General features: G+C 35.8%; 1 protein-coding gene across 1 annotated transcript in view; it reads right to left on the reverse strand.

Annotated features, from left to right (window-relative positions):
- Positions 1–21,329, reverse strand: part of PHKA2 (phosphorylase kinase regulatory subunit alpha 2) — a 292,026-nt gene that overhangs the window by 137,844 nt on the left and 132,853 nt on the right. The window contains 5 exon segments of the mRNA XM_053706381.1: positions 2,171–2,249; positions 6,999–7,102; positions 12,135–12,234; positions 19,608–19,730; positions 20,370–20,423. Of these exon segments, the coding sequence (XP_053562356.1) occupies positions 2,171–2,249; positions 6,999–7,102; positions 12,135–12,234; positions 19,608–19,730; positions 20,370–20,423 (460 nt within the window).

The following is a 21,329-nucleotide window of genomic DNA, read 5'->3' on the forward strand; positions in this document are numbered from 1 at the left end:
AAAATAAATACAAAGTTACCTGTAAAATAAATATTAATCCTAAAATAGCTACAATATAATTATAATTTATATTGTAGCTATATTAGAATTTATTTTACAGGTAAGTATTTAGCTTTAAATAGGAATAATGTATTTAATAAGAGTTAATTTATTTAGTTAGATTTAAATTATATTTAACTTAGGGGGGTGTTAGTGTTAGGGTTAGACTTAGCTTTAGGGGTTAATACATTTATTATAGTGTTGGCGAGGTCTGGTCGGCAGATTAGGGGTTAATACTTGAAGTTAGGTGTCGGTGATGTTAGGGAGGGCAGGTTAGGGGTTAATACTATTTATTATAGGGTTAGTGAGGCGGATTAGGGGTTAATAACTTTATTAGAGTAGCGGTGAGGTCCGGTCGGCAGATTAGGGGTTAATAAGTGTAGGTAGGTGGCGGCGACGTTTGGGGTGGCAGATTAGGGGTTAATAAATATAATATAGGGGTCGGTGGTGTTAGGGGCAGCAGATTAGGGGTACATAGGGATAACGTAGGTGGCGGTGGTGTGCGGTCGGCAGATTAGGGGTTAAAAAAATTATTAGAGTGGCGGCGATGTGGGGGGACCTCGGTTTTGGGGTACATAGGTAGTTTATGGGTGTTAGTGTACTTTAGAGCACAGTAGTTAAGAGCTTTATGAACCGGCGTTAGCCCAGAAAGCTCTTAACTCCTGGCTTTTTGCTGTGGCTGGAGTTTTGTCGTTAGATTTCTAACGCTCACTTCAGCCAAGACTCTAAATACCAGCGTTAGAAAGATCCCATTGAAAAGATAGGATACGCAATTGGCGTAGGGGGATCTGCGGTATGGAAAAGTCGCGGCTGGAAAGTGAGCGTTAGACCCTTACCTACACGACTCTAAATACCAGCGGTAGCCCAAAACCAGCGTTAGTAGCCTCTAACGTTGGTTTTGACGGCTAACGCCAAACTCTAAATCTAGGCGTATAAATGCTCTCCTTACAATGAGCTAATTACAAGTAAGTATAAACACTGAGTGCTGGCAAAGGTTGTCTAGAAAACATTTTATTTAGTGTTTACATTGAAGACAATAACGTTTAACCAGAAAGTTTTTGCAGCAAACAGGGGCCACACAAACACACAATGGAGTGAAATGGTGGACACTACAACACAATTTGTATATTTATTTATTTATAAAGAATGAACATATTCTGCAGTGCTATGACATGGGTAAATGATTACACAATAAAATATTTATACAAATACAATTATTATAGTTATAGAGGGCACTGCTGAAAAGGTATGCAATACAAGTATCCCTTCTCCCCTTTAAATGACTCCTTTCCTTTAAAAGGGACAGTCTATACCAGAATTGGTATTGTTTAAAAAGATAGATAATCCCTTTAATACCCATTCTAATGTTTTGCATAACTAACACGGTTATATTAATATACTTTTTACCTGTGTGATTACCTTGTATCTAAGCCTCAGCAGACTGACACCTTATTTCAGTTCTTTTGAGAGACTTGCATTATAGTCAGTCAGGGCTGACTCAAATAGCTTCATGGGAGTGAGCACAATGTTATCTATATGGCACACAGGAACTAGCACTGTCTAGCTGTAAAAACTGTCAAAATTAGATAAAAGGCGTTCTTCAAAGGCTTAGAAATGAGCGTATGAACCTACCTAGGTTTAGCTGTCCATGTAAAAGGACATTGGTACACTAGATTTTATTTGCATAAATGTTTTGTTATATAGCCTATCTGGGAGTGTTTTTGTAACAATGTATAGTTTTTCTTGTTTTTTTTTTTTTAATAACATTGTGCTGATTTTCAGACTCCTAACCAAGGCCGAAAGTATCAGACGTAGACTGAAGTCTACAGACTCCTGCTTGCTCCTGTTTGTATAATCTGTCTTTTTATATGAAGGAAAGGGGGGAGTGTCTGCTCTTCCTGCTTTTCCAGCCCCTTTTACTGGGTGTCCGAGCCTAACCTCATCAACAGTGCTAAACGGGGAGCTTCTATGTACATTTTTAAAAGGTTTTATACTGGATTTTTAGATCAGTATCTGTGCATATTCTTCTTTATAGTAGTGTATATTACATGTAGTTATATGACAATTGGTGTACCCTGTCCCTTTAAGTATTTCAGCTTTGCACTATAGGAGAGTGAAGTTGAGGACAAACCTTGTACTACCACGTCAGGTTTAAATGCTGTTGAGAATCTTCTGTTCAAAGGGTCAATTTCTCCTGGTGCTAGAAACCCCTATAAACACAAAATGAAATAAGGTAATTGTAGATATATAATAAAAAGGGTGCAAAGTATTTGCACAAGTCTCAAGCAATGGAACATTTTGTTCTTTTTAATATGTTCCCAATTTTCCATTTTACCTGCTAGAGAATATTCTTTTTTTCTTCTTTAACACATAGCTCCTTTACCTTTATTTACTCATTTGAAACAGCTGATTTTGCCAGTTAAACCCATCCCCTGTACTGAAAATATGGATACTTTTGTATTCTACAGAATATCTAAAGAAACGTTATGTGAACAAGAATCAGCAGCAGCCTAGTGGTGGTAAGAGTGACCTATAATAAATGTTACCTTTCAATTGCTCTCTCTAAGGGCCTGATATTCGAAAGCTCGCTGACAGAATGAAATTATGCAAAATCTTTGGGATTTTTTTAGACCTTATATTGTAATGTAGGAGTCTCTCCTTCGCTTTAAGAACTCTGCATAGTGAGATAAACATCTTTCAAACTAAAATTTTTGTATCTAACATTTTTTTAGGGACCTCTCCATACTGACGAGATGTCTTAGATCAGACATCCTCAATCTTGGTCCTCCATAGCTTTTGGAACTACATTTCCCATGATGCTCAGCCAGCATTTCAGCTGGCTGAGCATCATGGAAAATGTAGTTCCAAAACCTCTGGAGGCCAAGTTTGAAGATGTCTGTCTTAGATCATCTCACCTCGGCAGCAAGCTTTTGAACATCAGGCCCCAGTAGCCAGTTTTGTGTATAGACAAAGACACGTCTGCTTTCTGCAAGCTCAGTCCAATTAAATGGCTTGTATTTTCAATTAGTTATTTCATATTCAAAAATAAACCCAAAGAAGCAATTTGCAATATATTGTAGTTGGAATAACAAGTATTTGGAAACACATTAAGGGGAAATCATTTTTACAGGACAATTTATCTTTAAAGTTCCATATATCTTAATGCAGATTTCAGAGTTTTGGATTGTAATTTCTTAGATTTTACCCTAAATTAGCAGACAAATAACAAAGGAATATAGAACTGAACACAAATGTTATATTAATGATGTAATATGCATTTGTGTAGCATTTACAGACAGAAATAAATAATAGCGTTATTTTTCAATATAGACAATGATATGACAGCTTCATCATGTGATCTTTCACATCATCTCCACATAGTTTCAGAACAACAATATTGAAAAATTGAAACACAGGGATTTCTAATTTACAGAAGTAAATACACCAGAAAACCTTGGTTTCTGGCTCTTGCTTAGTAATTAGTTGCCAATGGAAATCAGAATTCAAACTTGACAAAGCTTCCCACTAAGAAAAAGCAATATTAATATCTGCTATATGCCCTGATATGCACCAAAACAGCAGTCAGGCCACAGTTAAAGGGACACTCAAGTCAAACAGAGCATGCAATATTAAACAACTTTCCAAAATACTTCAGTTAACAAAATTTGCAGTCTTTTTATATTTAGACTCTTTTAGTCACCAGCTGCTACTGAGCATGTGCAACAATTCACTGAATATACGTATATGCATTTGTGATAGCCTGATGATAACTTTGAAATTTGTCAGAAAAAAAACTACTACTCATTTAAAGTTCAGACTAACTGCTATTGTATTGTATTTGTATTATGCATTTGTTGATTATGCAAATCTACTGTATTTACTGGTCCTTTAATGCTTTCACTTTTCAGTTGATTTAATTTAAATATATTTATCTCCTCATCAGAATAACAACAACAATTATAAACTTAGACCATTAATTAGAGCACATCGCCATACTACCTCACACACACGGGTGGAACAAGAGACAGAAGAGAAAGATCATTGGGTCTGTTCGAAATCAATCCATATACAATCAAATGAGGGGGGGGGGAATAAAACTAATTGCCTACAGTGGAGGATGAACCATCAGTAAGAATTTCCTTTCAAACACTGCTTGCAAAGAAGCAGACACATCAAGCTGGTAAATCTGATGAACGTACACAAGGATGACCAAACTGCCAACTTGCACAACTGCTCAAAAAATACTTTATCTGGCCTGTGAAGAAACCAAACCTCTGGTGTAATGAGCCCTTACCTTACAAATGTAGAACTTGTACACTATATAGATAGATGACCTAATCCAAATGGCCACTTAGGGGCACATTGTAATTGTTAGGTTTAGGATAGTGAAATAACCTAATAGTTAATTTATGAAAACTGACCAAAAAAAATAAGATGTCTTAAAAGGACAGTCAACACCAAAATTGTTATTGTTTAAAAAGATAGATAACCCCTTTACTTCCCATTCCCCAGTTTTGAACAACCAACATTGTTATATTAAATACTTTATAACACTTAAACCTCTAAATGGATACCTGTTTGTAAGCCACTACAGACAGCCTATTATCACATGTTTTTATTAGCTTTTCACAACAGGAGACTGCTAGTTCATGTGGGCCGTGTAGATAACATTGTGCTCTCTCCCGTAGAATTATGGCTGACAGTGCACTAATTGGCTAAAATGCAAGTCAATAGATAATAAATATCTATCTCTGTCAAAAGAGGCTTAGATACAAGGTAATCACAGAGGTTAAAAGTATATTTATATAACCATGTTGGCTGTGCCAAACTGGGGAATGGGCAATAAAGAAATTATCTATCTTTTTAAACAATAACATTGTTTGACTGTCCCTTTAAGAATAATCTTGTTCTGATTAAATCTCACTAAAAAGGAGAAGAGCCCCAGCGGATATCACTGTGGCTATCTAAAAATTTAGTAACAAAACTGTCTAGAATGTAGTCATCAAAGACAACTCACAAATAGGTCTGCAGGGGAACATTTGCAAAAGCTTAAAAAATTAAAGTCTAATTTAGCAATGGAATGCAGAAAAACAGGACAAGTTCTTGTAATGGAATAAACGAGACAAGGCAACCGAATAAAGAGCTATTTTTTATGAAAGGACTGAAACTTGAACTATCACACACATTTATCATCTATGTATATATATGTTTATATATATATATATATATATATATATATATATATGTATATACATATATATATTGTTTTGTATATGGGTATACTTATATGATCGTGTTCTGGGTTTAAACATTATGGAATATTCCCTTACACATATTCAATCAATGTTGTTATTGGAGTGTACAACAATACTATACTATATTATATTATATTATCTCCTTACTCTCCTCTAATCTGCATATTCTAATCAAACAGATTGTACTACATTCTCTCATGTTTTATCACAAAACTACAGTTCTGTTCTTGAATACTTTTTATGTGTACTGTATATATGCAATTATACTATTGGTGTGGTATGAGTTAACATTTTTGGTAGGTGTGTCTACACCAGCCAATTATCTCTTAGAGCACGCTTTTTAAACTCTGTCAGCTAGTGCACTCACAGTTTTATGAATACGGCTCCCAGCCGAAACGCGTAAAACCTGTTAGTCCTATTCTAACATGTGTTTTTATTTGGATGTCTATCAATAAAGCTTCTTTTACCTACCACGGATTTGAATTTCTTCTTCTATATTGAAACTTGAACTGTCACAGTGACAGGATGACTAACTAAATTACCCTTATCTACAGAATCATGATGGAATTCTAGAATTTGTGGAACAGGTATGGTAGGAGCCAGTGTAAATTATTTTTGCACAATTTAGCCAGTTATTATAATAAGATTTAGCTGTGACAGGTAAACTGAGCGTTTGTGAACACCATCTTTCAGAAAAAATATTATTTTCCAGAACACTATATTGTATAACCACATCTTCAGTGCAATCGCTTACTATTACTGGAAAGGAAATGGACTTTGAAACTACCCTATGAAAACCAAAAAAAAAAAAAAAAGATTATTTTTGATCTGGCTAAAGACAAAGATTTTCATTCCTTTGTGTAACTGGATCTTTTAGATCACTCAAGGAACAAATCTATTGGAGGATAAATATTGCACAATTCTAAACTTTTTAAAGTTATCTTGATTATATCTACTGCCTAGAAAAAATTGAGCTTTGGGGCAGCACTGTATAGTGTCCATTGCACAGGTGAGCAATCAAGAGTGGCATATGTGCGTAGTCATCAATCATCAGCTGTGTTAAAGGGATACTGAATCTATTTTTTTTCTTTCGTGATTCAGATAGAACATGCAATTTTAAGCAACTTTCTAATTTACTCCTATTATCAATTTTTTCTTCATTCTCTTGCTATCTTTATTTGAAAAAGCAGGAATCTAATCTTAGGAGACGGCCCATTTTTGGCTCACCACCTGGGTTGCACTTGCTGATTGGTGGCTAAATGTAAATGGACAATGCACTGAAACTTTGGAGCTAACTATAACACATTTAGAGAATTTCCTTAATACAGATTTACAGGTTTTTAGCCCATTAATATAACAACATTTTTTAACCTGAGGCCAAAATACAGCTAATTTTACTTTAAAAGGGCAGATACATAACTAAAGTAACTGCAATATTATTATTAAGCACCACTAAAAAAAATAAAATTTACAACATACAAGGCATTAGTACTTTCCCCTAAAAAAAAGGAATAAACTCAGGAATTTAAAAGTTGCTACAATTGTCCTAATTAACATTATATTTTAATGAAATTACACTGACACAACATGATGAATATATATTTTGATTAAACCTTGGATAAAACATTTCTACTGCCTTATTTGTACAGTATCTAGTCATACATTAAAAAATACTTTACTTTAAATTAGTTGCAAATAAGTTACCTCAGCTAAAAGGGAGCCCAAAATGTATAAGGACTGTCCCCATAAGAGCGGCATCTTTCCCAATGCGATCCGATCAACTGTGTGGGGGTTGTGATATTCCTCTTCTACCTAAGATTAAAAGAAGAAATCAAGAAACAGCATAAAACCTTTTATCTAAACTGATTGGGACCGGAAAAGGTTTGGATTACGGAATAGTTGCATCTCTAAATGGGACAGTTTGAAGAGGGGATGTGATTAAGTGTGAACATCTTGTGTCATTTAGGCAATATTTACATGCCAGCTTATATATACAACCTAAAGGTAGTTTTATTTACTTTGTAATACTTTTGTATACATAGAACTCTCACAAAGACAACACAGTACTGTAATCAGAAAGCGGTTTTAAATAAGTACAGATTAGTTGCATTTTAGAACACCAAAAAAAATAATCAAAGACACAGGCAGAGAAGATTGTGACTTACAGGCAGGGAAAAATAGTTATTGTTCATCATTTTATTATTATTTTTTTTAATTATTAAGGGCTAGATTACAAGTGGAGCGCTACATTTTTAGGTGCCCGCAAACGGGCACATTTGCTGGTTTGTGGGGATGCGATAAATAACATAAATAACCAGCTGTTACAAGTGGCTGGTAATTGATATTTCTATTATCAAATTTGCTTTGTTCCCATGATATTCTGTGTTGAAGAGATACCTAGGTAGGCAGCTGGAGCACTACATGACAGGAAATAGTGCTGTCATCTAGTGCTCTTGCAAATGGATAACATTCTTGCAAAACTGCTGCCATTTAGTGCTCCAGAAATGGGCCGGCACCTAAGCTTATGTCCCTGATTTTCAACAAACGATACCAAGAGAAAAATTGATAATAGAAGTAAATTCTAATGAGATAAATAGGGAGATTCCTATGATTATGTATAAAGTATACAATGCAACATGGTTTGCAAGTTAGAAAAGGGTAAATAACCATTAATTTGTCCCACATTTAAAAGGTCTCTTAAATTATTTTATTCCCATTTAATCTTAAACCTGTTTGTGTTGGGGTAAAACGGCATTGAGACCCCAAATGTCTAACTTGTGTGATATTATGTTCTATACCTACCCATATTTTATTGAAGGAAATAGCATGCCTGTACCCCTAAATAAACCCCCTAGATTTTTTGGGAGGTATTAAGTTTTTTTTTAAATTATTTCTAGGATGTTTTTATCCCTTATAAAATAATTAATAATTGTTCATGGTGATGAGATATATATATATATATATTAGGGTATATATAGATTGTGGTGGGGATAGGTAATGTTTGTAATAAATATAGAAATTTAGGAAATATATTCATAGTTATTGTGCCGATTCTGCCCAGCTTATTTGGACCTCCAAGATGATAAATCACCCAAAATTAGTTTTTTAAGTGGAAAAACAATGCATTCTATATAGTGGCGGCTCATGAATTATTCAAATGGGGGTTCACAGTTCTGCCTTTCCTCTCACTAGACTGTCAGGACTTATAGAAGTAATCTGTATGGACAGCATGCCTTGTGATATAAGGAGTAAATGATGTCCGGATTGTTTCCTTTAACACATAACATTACATTTGTTTTATCCACAAACTTGCTTTTTTTGAGGCCACTGTTAAGTGTTGGCATCAAAACATCAACTGCTAGATTACTTTTGGGCAGAACAAATATGCCTGGAACATACCTCCCAACATTTGAAATGGCCAAAGGGGGACACTTTTCTCCCCGTTAACAGAGCTCCGCTTACCATGGTTACATACATACATACATATTCATACACACATTTACACACACACATACATATTCATAGACACATATTTACACGCACACATAACAATACAGAGCTGCTATTCTGCCTCAGTCACACACATAACCCCCTCCCCGCACATACACACACGCTCACACATTTATACACATACATACTAGGTTACCATAATATATTGTTTTGTTATTCTACTTTTAAGTTTATGCAGTTTTGAGGTTTATGCAAGCTTTTATCAGTTTAAAAACCCACATAAGAGTTATATCACTGCAATGCTAAATAAATGCAATACACTGCATGAAGCAGGAAAGGGAGACATGCTCTAAAGATTATAGACTTAAAAATGTATATTTAATAAACCAAGACAACAAATTAGAATTAAAAAGAGAACTTGTCCATAGGGGAAGAGAACAAAAAATGTGGCTGAGGAAGGTCTCCTTTGAAATATAAGATATGCTGGGGATAGGAGTAATTTGTCTTGACTAGTGAATGCCTATGAGGCAAAGCCAAGAAAAATGTGTGGTTCCCTAAAAATAATAATCTTTGTTAAAGACATTACATAACTCTTTAGGTAATTTAGCCAAACATTGTTTATTTAGAAAACCAAAACTAAAGTGCTTTTGAACGCAGTTTGAATCCAGAACAGAGTTTCCACATACATTTGATTAGCATTAACAGTAAAAAAGATTTTAAAAACAAATTCAAAAGTATATACCGTAATTATTGTTCGTCAAGGTATTTTGTGGAGCCAAGCAGCAGATGCACCGTGGTACTACCAAAGGGTATCAGTGTGCTGCATTTCCTTGACAACAAGACTTATAAGCACAGGAGAGCGCGGTAATGCTCTGCTGCTCAGTCACAGAGCTGCCGCTAGCACTAACCGACCACTCTGCTGGCACAATGACTAAGCACTCACCTGCTGATCTTTCCTAGGAGTTTCCCTGCAGACCGAGACGGTTCTAAATAACACAAGCTTTTTTATTTTTTAATAATCCCTACATTGCTTGGTTTCCGTTGATGAGACTCCTCCTCCCGCATGCCGTCATCATGTAATCTCACATGGCTCTCACTCACACAGCAAAAGCTGTGCGATTAAGAAGTTTAGGGGCTGGGTTGGGGCGGCGCTGAAAGCACTTAGAAATAAGTGCAAAGGGCTTGAAGCATATACATCTATCTATTGCACGTGCAGTGCGATAGATATAAGATATAGATTAAAAAAAAGATAGATATAAGTAAAAACTGCAATTTATTTATTTTTTTAGAAAACTGGACTGGAACCTTTTTGGCTGAATAAATATCATTTTTCCAATAGGGAGGTATTGGGAAAATTATATTTATTCAGCCAAAAAGGTTTTGTTTTGGTTATTTTTTTTCTCTCAGGAGGGTTCACGTGCGCCTGTGCTCCTATAAAGGAGCCTCCACTGATTCTATACTAACTTTATGACAGTGATTAGCCTTGTTGTCTGTTGATTAAAGCCCAGATTGGCTCCTCCAAATTACGGAATATGTGGGTGGAGTTTTGCTCATGAAAAATAATAGCAGTAAGAATTGTCAGGGGTGACGATGGTAGCTTTCCCTTTAATCACATACATGTGTCCTCCCTCTGCTCTATACCTACCACTGCCTGTCTGATCCGTTAATATCTGTACATTTATGCGTTTGCTTCTGTATGATGCAGTAGGTATAGAGCAGAGGGCGGACACACGTGTGTGATTAAAGGGAAAACTGCCACCGTCACCCCTATGCTTATAATGTTAGCAGGAGCTGCCAGATGTAGTGAGATCAGCCTCACTGTCCTACATGTATACATGCCACAAAAGGCTACAAGTATTTCTGCCCATGAAAGGGTTAACACACACACGCTGACTAATGCCTTATTCAGGCTGCAGACCTCTCGCTCCATGTGTATGGGAAGAGTGCGTGATAACTTACAACTTACAACTGTGCACCGTCGGATCTCCCTCCCCCTCTATCCTCAATATGGCATTCTGAATACTTCACAAATGATTTCAGCAGGATCATATTTCACAGAGCTGTGAATTAAATATTCAGCTTGTGTCTACAGAATGCTACCGGGAGGACAGAGGGGGAGTGAGATCCGTGCCCAGTGTAACAGTCAGGGAGAAACAGCTGAGTGCGAAGTGAGGGGATTGAAATGTATTATCAATTACACAGACAGCTCCACTATGGGGGCTGGCTGTAAGGACACTAGATAGAGAGTGTAGGAAAAAGCCTTGCTCTGAAGCTAGTGGCTATTACGTACGTATTCTTAAGCACTGAGAGGATTGCAAACTTTATCATAATTTTTAATAGCTTTAGCAGCAAAATTGCTAATACATGTCAATTGCAAACTTTATCTTCTTTGAATTCTTTATTTAAATAGACCATATTGTTTTGTGTATATAATGTCCCTTTAACTTGTTTTAAAAACATAAAAACTTGTCTTATATGTTACTCTATAGTAACGCAACAGAAATGTCTTGTAATTAAAATATGTTTACAGTCCATTTAATTGGGAGAGTGTAGGCACACAACCCTTTTCAATAAAATGTCATCAATCCTCTTCAATACATTTTAGCAAAAAATCAAGATCCATTTTAATTGAAAAGGCAAAACAAACAAACAAAAAAAAAACAAAGAAAAAAAAAAAAAATACTGTAGCCAGGAATGCTGTACGTAATTATGATTTTTTATGCCTGATGAAACGGTCTGTGAACCGTGAAACGCGTTGCATGATTGGGTGATTATTGGACACCCTGTTATCCACTCTCATCAGCAATCATTGTGCTGTTTTTAAACTTTTATGCTTTTTTAAATAAATTTGGATATATCTTTTATCCTTTGAGTGGATTCATTTCTACCCACCATCTGCCATTGTTCACCTATGAGAGACCAGCCCAGCACCTGAGGGAACACATTATCATACAAATATCAAAATACCTAGAGTTTGGATGAGCTGCCACACCTCTACCAATCTGCAGCCTGCTTCTACAAGCACATTGGTGTGCTCTGGGAATATGTGAGTACCCTCCAGTAATAGTCTGCACATGTGGTGCCCGTATTTCTTTTCTCCCTTATAGCACCACCATCTTACGCCAAGAGCGCCTTCAAGTGGGTGAGCTGTCACACCTTTCTAATTCTGCAGCCCGCCCCTACCAGCACATAAGTGTGCTCTCCAAATTTGTGAATACCCATTTGGCAATAGTTCTGTGACTCGTTGTTAATTAATAGATGATACCACACATGAGGCGCCCCTCCATTCTGTTTTATCTTATGCTGTACGTAATGGAAACTATTGATTAATGGCTTTCATAAAAATAAATAAATAAAAATCATCCAAAATAAATTAGCTCTGTATTAAACCTACCTTGTCGTGTGGAACAGCATAGAGTTCTGGCACAAGGTGAATCCCATTCTTTCCTCTGATAACTACACCTTCCAAGGCCTCTCTGTACTCCTGCAACTGGAGAAAAATATACATTATGCTCACCTGATTAATTTATTTCTTTCATGGTGGTGAGTCCACAATTCATTACTCCTGGACATTATACACCTCGCCGCTAAAAGGAGGCAAAGATCTCAAAACTCCAAGAGCCCTTGAAACACCTCCCAACTCACTGGAAACTAGTCTGATGTATAGCCAAGCCAGAAAAGACAGTGGTAAGAAAAGAAAATAAGAGCAACAACAAGGATCATGAAACAAAGGAAGGGCATACTCAAATTGCCGCCAGAAAAAAAACAATAGAAATAATTGGGTGGGGACTCGTGAACTCTTAACACCATGAAAGAAATGAACTTATCTGGTAAGCATAAATTATATTTTCTTTCATAAAAATGGTGAGAGTCCACAATCCATCACTCCTAGGAAATGGACCAGACTTATACTATTCCAAAAACATTGGATGACTAGTTTGTTTGTTTTTTCCAAATGCAGAAAAATTATGAATACAAAATAATAACGACAAGAAACAGCCGCCTGAAGGACTTTCCTACCAGAAGAAGCAAAAATATAAAAATGGTAGAATTTAGAAAAGGTATGTAAGGAAGTTGTTGCCTTGCAAATTTGATAAAACAGAGGCCTCATTCTTACAGGCCCAAGAAGTAGCAACTGATCTGACAGAATGAGCAGCAATTTGTTTAGGAGTAGACTGGCCCACCTCCAAGTAAGCTTTATGAATCAAAAGCTTCAACCAAGAGGCTAATGAAATTGCAGTAGCTTTTTGACTCTTTCTAGAAACAGAAAAATTACAAACAAGCTAAAAGACTGTCTAAAATCTTAAGTAGCATGCATATAGCACTTAAAAGCTTTGACCACATCCAGATTATGGAGCAGTTTCTCCTTGGAATTCTTCAGATTATGACAAAAAGAGGGCACAACAATCTCACGATTGATGTTAACAGAAAAAAAAGTCAAACTTAGTTTTCAAAACTGACTTATCCTGATGAAACACAAGATAAGGATGCTCACAACAAAGAGCAGACAACTTAGAAAGACTTCTAGCAGAAGAAATAGCCAAAAGAAACAAAACCTTTCAAGACAAATGCTGGATATCCAAATCATGCATAGGTTCAAAAGGAGGAAACTGCATAATTCTTAAAACCAAATTAACATACCATGAAGGATAAACTGGTTTAATTACAGGCTTATTCCTGACTAAACCCTGGACAAAATTCTGGATATCTCGAAATTTGCAATCTTCTTGTGAAACAAGACAAAAAGAGCAGACATCTGTCTCTTTAAAAAAACTATCGGAAAAATCTTTATCCAAATCATCCTAAAGAAATTAAAGAATTCTGGAAGTTCTAAAAGACTTCCAAACCTTGTGATAAACCTCTCTTCTCCCAAGTTTACAGACCTGAACCAAAAGTTCAATGACAGAAACAGAAAACCCCCTCTGTCTTAAAACTAAGCGTTCAATCTCCAAGCCATCAAGTTTAGAGATTTTGGATCCTGGTGAAAGAATGGACCTTGAGTCAGAAGGTCATGACGCAGAGCAAGTGGCCACAGAGGACAATTGGACATCTGTACCAGATCTGCAAACCAAGTCCAGCGAGGCCAAGCTGGAGCAATCAGGATTGATGATATCTCCTGCTTGATCCTGGTTATCACCCTTGGTAACAGAACAAGAGGTGGTAAGCCAGACGAAACAACCAAGGAGCTAAAAGAGCATCCACAAATTCCGCCTGAGGATTCCTGGTCCTCGCAAAATATATGGGGAGTTTTTGTTCAAACAAGAAGCCATCAGATCCACTTTTGGAAGACCTCATAGATCTACAATCTGGCTAAAAACTTCCAGATGAAGAGACCATTCCCCTGGGTGAAGGGATTGACGACTGAGAAAGTCTGCTTCCCAATTTCTCATCCCTGGAATATAAACTGCAAATATTGTACAGGAATTGCCCAAGTCATAAATTGGGAAACCTCCCACATCACCAGGGAACAGCGAGTTTCCCCTGATGATTTATGTAAGCCACTGCAGTGACATTGTCTGACTGGAAACAAACATAAGTCTCCTTTTCCAGGAGAGGCCAAAACTGAAGAAGGGCCCTGAAAATATCACAGAGTTCCAGAATATTTATCGGCAAGTTCGCCTCCTGAAGTAAACAAACTCCTTGTGCTCTCTGAAATATCCAGATTGCATCCCAACTTTAGGGAATTCCATCTGTTGAGATCACAGCCCAATTTGAACAGACAATAGATGCCCCCAGAACAATGGCACAATGATTGATCAACCAAGAAAGGGATTGTCTTGTATTGGCATCCAAGAGAATCGTTTGAGTCAACTGAGTGTGCACCACTGACAAATCATACAAAGCTGAAGAGGTCTCATGTGAAACTGAGCAGAAGGAATAGCATCTGAGGCTGCTATCATCAGACATTAAACTTCCAGAGCTACAGAAGGAGAAGGAACTGACCGTAAATTTACACAAGCTGAGAGTAACTTCAGTCTTCTCTGTTCTGTCAAGGAAAGTCTCATGGAAACTAAATCAATTATCATACCAGAAAAGGAATCCTGGATTGAGGGGACAAAGAGCTTTTTGGAAAAATTGACTTTCCAACCATGCTCTTAAAAAACAACAAAATTCTGTTGGTGTGAGATATTGCTAAATGTAAACATGGAGCCTGTACCAAGATATTCTCCAGGTAAGGAACCACCTAAACAATCCTGAGTAATAATCACTGATATTACAAATATCTTGTTAAAGCTTCATACAATGGAAAAAGAAACAAATTATATAGAATAAACTACCCATTCTGTAGTTCCTGAAATTGCTACCTCATGGATGAGGAAAGTCCATTTATTTTCTTCAAAAGTCCTGTGCTGACTAGCATGAATAACTGAACTTTTGATCCAGAACATTCAATTTATAAATGTAAGATAGAATATATTATGAGAACATTTAAAAAAAAAAAATCAATAAACATAGAACATAACAGTATTTTATTAGCATAACTTAATGGAATGTTCAGCTTAACAGACTTAGAATTACTAAAAATCAGAAAAGCTAGTAGAGGGATTATCAGAAACCACCTTTTTATGCTTATTTGGAGGGGACATGGCAGCCAACATCTCAGATAGAGTAGAGCATATAAAATCTTTTAATCCTGGAGCAAAATCTGAAGAACTCCCCCGTATACTGCAAACAGGGGGAGGACAGTTACTTTTAGAAGCAAGAGCAACATTAGACGGATCAGAATGTATAAGAGGATCCTTACATGATTTGCAAAGCTGAGCGGGGGGGTTATATCAACCAGCTTGCAATAGATATTAGTAGGAAAGTTTTCAGAGGATCTAGCTTTTAAAGTACAAATATTAACAAAATGGGGACAGAATCAGTATGCTTCATAATGAATAATAGAATAAACAGGCAAGTAATGAAAACAATCAAGATATAGAAAATGATTTAAAAATTACATTAAAGGGATAGTCTATTCAAAATTAAACTTTCATGATTCAGATACGGCATGCAATTTTAATTTTAAACAAATTTTCAAATTACCTTTATCATCAAATTTGCTTTGTTCTTTTGGTATTCTTTGTTGAAAGCTCAATCTAGGTACGTTCAAAGCCTAATTTCTAAGCCCTTGAAGGCCACCACATATCTCAGTGCATTTTGACAGTTTTTCAAAGCTAGACAGCGCTAGTTTATGTGTGACATATAGATAACATTGTGCTCACTCCCATGGAGTTATTTATGAGTCAGCACAGATTGGTTAAAATGCATGTATGTCAAAATAACTGAAATAAGGAGGCAGTCTGCAGAGGCTTAGATACAAGGTAATCACAGAGGTAAAACATACATTAATATAACTGTGTTGATTACACAAAACTGGGGAATAGGTAATAAAGGGATTATCTATCTTTTAAAACAATACAACATCTTACCCCCTCACCAGAGGCTAAAGCAGGCTTCAGGAGCAAAAATAATCCATAGTGCATGGGATGAGCACTAACCTGACAAAGAGCCGATCACAAAGACATGCCCATAATGCTAAGAGTTCAAAAAAACTAAGCACACTAAAAAACCCGGCAAGTAAACGTCATAAACGCGCAAAAATATTAAGTGCGTAATCGTGTAAAGGCATAAAAAAATTACTCACGTATTAAGCTGATGCGTGAAACAACAGCCACACACAAAAAGGAACTTATAAACCCATTCCTAAAATGCATGACATAATTGTACCCAGGCTATGATATACCCATAAGTGAGTACCTACTAACAGCCTATATGCTAAGCAGGTGCCAACAACAAGCCCTACACTTACCTGATAGGCAACCATACTACTAGGCTTACCATAAGCATAAAAAACTGCTTACAATAGATAACTAATCCAGTGCTGTACACGTGACAGCAGAGGATTTATATAAATATATATATATTTAGTAAAACGTTTAACTGACAGGAAAAGGCTAGGGACCGGTCCCTGCAACACCTGTGGCAGGCCTGCAACTGACTCCGCTAGGGTGTTCCTCTGACACTAAACAAACTCCAAAAATATCCCTCTGTCCAGACTGTAGCTCTCTGAGAGGAAGACTGGGCTTCAAATCCGTCTGAGAACCCTTCTCATAAACACCTGGAGCACCTTCCTTCTTCAACTTCCTCCTGCGAAGGCAAAGAAAAGACTGGTTTCCAGTAAGGTGGGAGTTTTTTGGGGGATATTTGCCTCCTCCTAGTTGCCAAGAGTATAATTCCCAGGAGTAATGGACCATGGAATCTCACCACCTTTATGAAAGAAATCACAAGGGTCAGACATTCCTCTTTCACCTACAGTCCAGCTGGTTTTTGTTTTCTATAGCAGTCTAATACATTAAACTTTCAGATAGAACATACAATTTTAAAACAAGTTAAAAAAAACATACATAGGTAGGCTCACATGCAGCAATGCACCACTGGGAGCTAGGTTCTAGTAATGCATTGATGCTCTGGAATGTACTTTAACTATGTGTTTAACCCTTTTCATGAGTTAAACATATAGTTTTATGCAAGCAGCAGTGACTTAATTATATAAAGGGACAGTCTACTCCAAAATGATTATTGTTTAAAAAGATAAATAACGCCTTTACTACCCATCCCCCAGATTTACACAACCAACATTTGTTATATTAATATACTTTATTAAAGGGACAGCAAACTTTAACATTTTCTTTCATGATTGGGATATAACATACAATTTTAATCAACTTTCCAATTGACTTCTATTATAAGATTAGCTTCATTCTATTGTTGTCCTTTGCTAAAAAAACACTGGCAGCTAGCTGAACACATCTAGTTAGCCAATTACAAGAAACAAATGTGTGCAGGCACCAATCAGCAGCTAGCTTCCACTAGGATATGTCCGTATTCTTTTTCAACAAGGGATACTAAGAGAACAAAGCACATTTGAAAATAGAAGTGAACTGAAAAGAGTCTTAAAATTACATGCTCTATCTGAATCATGCAGGTTTAATTTTGAATTTCCTTACCCTTAAACTTTAAAACTCTCTGCAGGCTGCCTTTATCTAAGTGCATTCTATTAGATTTTTACAGCTAGACAATGCTAGTTAATGTGTGTCATATAGATAACACTCAATCCTGTGGAGTTACGAATGCGTCAGCACTGATTGGCTAAGATGCATCATGCAAGTCTGTAAATAGTACTAAGATAAGGGGTCAGTCTGCAGAGGCTTAGCTACAAGGTAATTACAGAGGTAAAAAGTATATTAATATAACTGTATCGGTTATGCAAAACTGGATATGGGTAATAAAAGGGTTATCTATCTTTTTAAACAATAATTCTGGAGTAGACTGTACCTTTAACAGTGTGAGGGTCTAAATTAGTTAAAGAGACAGTCTAGTTTCATGATTCAGATAGGGCATGTGATTTTAAACAACTTTCCAATTTACTTTTTTTTTTTTTTTAAATCAACTTTCTTGTTGGAAAAGTATTACACATTACATCATAGATGTTGATATATGTTCCATTTACATAACATAATAACATATAATATTGTTGATTCAAATAAAAAAAAAAAAAAATAATTAATCTGGGCATTGCGTATGCGCAAAACACGGGAGTTAGCTGTTAGAGCTGCACAATAAAGATACTGGTGACGAAATATGGGAGGGGGCAGACGGACATTTTAAACAGCCACACAAAACAAAAGTAAGTTCTAATACTTAGAAACACTTTAGGCTACTAAATTGGGCTATAGTTCAAAATAATAATCGTTAGCAAGTTTATAGAAATTACCTATTTGAAATTTTGGATTGACTGTCCCTTTAACTAGTGATTTTTAATTATGACTAAAAGTTGTGAATCGTCGCTTTATATTATTATTTAGATTATTTGTACGGTGTAAAGAATAACGATAAGTTGCATAAATGTAATTTTAAATTATGTATCTTTCGCTGCGGTCTTTCCACAGTCTGGGGTTTATGGAGCGATTCTCATATAGCAATGAGAAAAGCATAGAATTCTGTTTGCTGCAGATTGCGCATGCGTGAACCATGCACGTGAACAGAGACTGTTAGTCCTGCATGAATCAAAGCGCATGAGCAGCTGTGCAAATATTATTTTTTTTCCCCATGTAGTGCCGCACGGCAAGCATTCTAATTGGCTTACTGTATAAAATGCCATAAAATGAAAAAAGCCGATTAGCAAAGGGCGGACGGGTGAACAAACTAATAGTGAGTATGAATAAGTTTTAACTTTATTTTTGAAAAAAAAAATAATAATAAAAGTTATATTGAAAAAGTTATAATGGTTATTAGCTGGAATGTCAAGTTTACCATCACTTTAAGGCAGCAGTATTAGTAATAAAATAGTTATTCTGTGCATTAAAGTGACACTCAAGTCAAAATTAAACTTTCATGATTCAGATAGGGCATGAAATGTTAAACAACTTTCCAATTTACTTCCATTAAAAAATGTGCAGTCTTTTATATTTACACTTTTTGAGTCACCAGCTACTGAGCATGTGCAAGAATTCACAGACTATACGTATATGCATTTGTAATTGGCTGATGACTGTTACATGTTGCCAGGGGAGTGGAAATAGACATAGCTTGTCCAAAAAAAAATCTACTATTAATTTGTAGTTCAGACTAAGTGCTATTGCATTGTCTTTTCACCATGCATTTGTTGATTATGCAAATTTACTGTATTTACTGATCCTTTCCGTTTTTGTTTAATGGGAGATAAAATAAAAAATATTTCATGATTCAAAAGACAGTGTGTAAAATATAAAAACTTAAGAACATTTTTACTTAAAATTATTTTGCAAGCAAAACAAAAACAGTATATATTATATATCTGTATACACACACACAGACACACATTATATATATATTTACCTGAGTGTGATTGCCAGTAAAAACTCCATCTATTACCATGTATGTCCAGAATATAGGCCACTCACATTCTATATTCTCAAACAGTTTGAGTTCTGTTGAATCATAGTGCAGCCTTGATGGATCCTGAGAATGAAATTCATGGTAAATAATGATTTTCCCCAAAATTCTTTTTATCAATGCTTAGGTAATCAGCATGTTGTATGGTTTGGATTTTTACCTATATTATACTATGATCCTGATTATAATGTTTGAAGCGATAGAAATGCCAAAAATGAAATATTCATGGGTACGTTTGATATAAATATTTTTGCAATATACTTCTATTAGCAAAAATGTGTCTAGTTAAAGCTATGACTATTTTTCTGCGGAATACAAACATATCCTGTGAAGGCTTGTGCACAAGCATTCAAATACCATGCCTTCTCAGAGAGTCAGCAGTTGTTTGTCTTCAGAAGCAATACCTACCACTGCCAGCTTGCTCAGCAGGAATGGTGCATTAGACTTAACAGGATATGTGCGTATGCTGCTGAAAAATAGTAATAACTTTTACTAGAAGCATTTTTGCTAATGGAAGTATAATGCAGAGATAATTATAATTCAAATTGAAATGCACACATGTACATTTAAATTTATTTATATCCTTTTAAATATCAAATAAAATAAAAACAACATAAAATAAATTAAGAACGTCAGTCAGCAATCGTATACACGATACATTTATAAATCCTAATTGTATAAGTATACATTGACATTTGCATATACCTCTCGGGGGGTTTTATAACCATCTCTGAGAAATCGACAGCAGCCATATCGCCCCTAAGAAAATACAAATAAATAAAGATGTTATTAAGATAAAAAATAAATAAAGGGAAATTATCCCTGCTTGAGAGCATTAATGCTTGCGGCTACAAAGTAACCCTCTTTATAGGGGTTAAGATATAGTAAGCTAGAATTAGTAATATAAATATTACATGCGCTAACTATTTAGGGCTGTAATTTTTATATTCAAACGTTCCTTTAAGTACTTTGCATATGGATCCAAAAGTTGGAAATTATGTGCATTTTGATCAGGCTTCCCCTTTTTTATCTTTACTGTGCACTGCTTGATTCCAAACATACTGGGACTTGCAATAAGTACAGTGTATGCATGTATGCACATATAACACACACACACTCACACTCACATACTGTATATATAACACACACACACACATACATAGTGTATATATAACACACACACACATACATACTGTATATATAAAATAACTCTAAACTACAGTAACAGAAATAAAAATGTATTAACGGAAATATTTCTTCATTTTCCTACACTAGAGTAAAAAATATTACATATATAATAATACATATATATATATATATATATATATATATATATATATATAAAACATGGAAGGGAACTGCACTCCAAGACCGGATCAGGTACACATCCTGTGACTCAGCAACATCCAGCCCTGGGTGCTAGCACTCCAAAAAAGCTGTGATGTCACCAGAGCCACAGGCAGTTAACCCCAGTCCGGAATGGGTGCAAGAAACAAGGGAGATTACAAATAAAAAGTAATACAACACATAGAAACACCCAGCACTCACCAGCTAGCTCACAGCTAAGATAAAATCCCAACTGGAAAGGTTAGTCACCGCATCTGGCCAAATGGGAAAGCTCAGGCACCACGTCAAGGTCCTTTCCATTGCCTGAGTCCCTAACAC

The sequence above is a fragment of the Bombina bombina genome, chromosome 3, assembly GCF_027579735.1.
Source record: "Bombina bombina isolate aBomBom1 chromosome 3, aBomBom1.pri, whole genome shotgun sequence".
NCBI classification, from domain to species: Eukaryota; Metazoa; Chordata; class Amphibia; order Anura; family Bombinatoridae; genus Bombina; species Bombina bombina.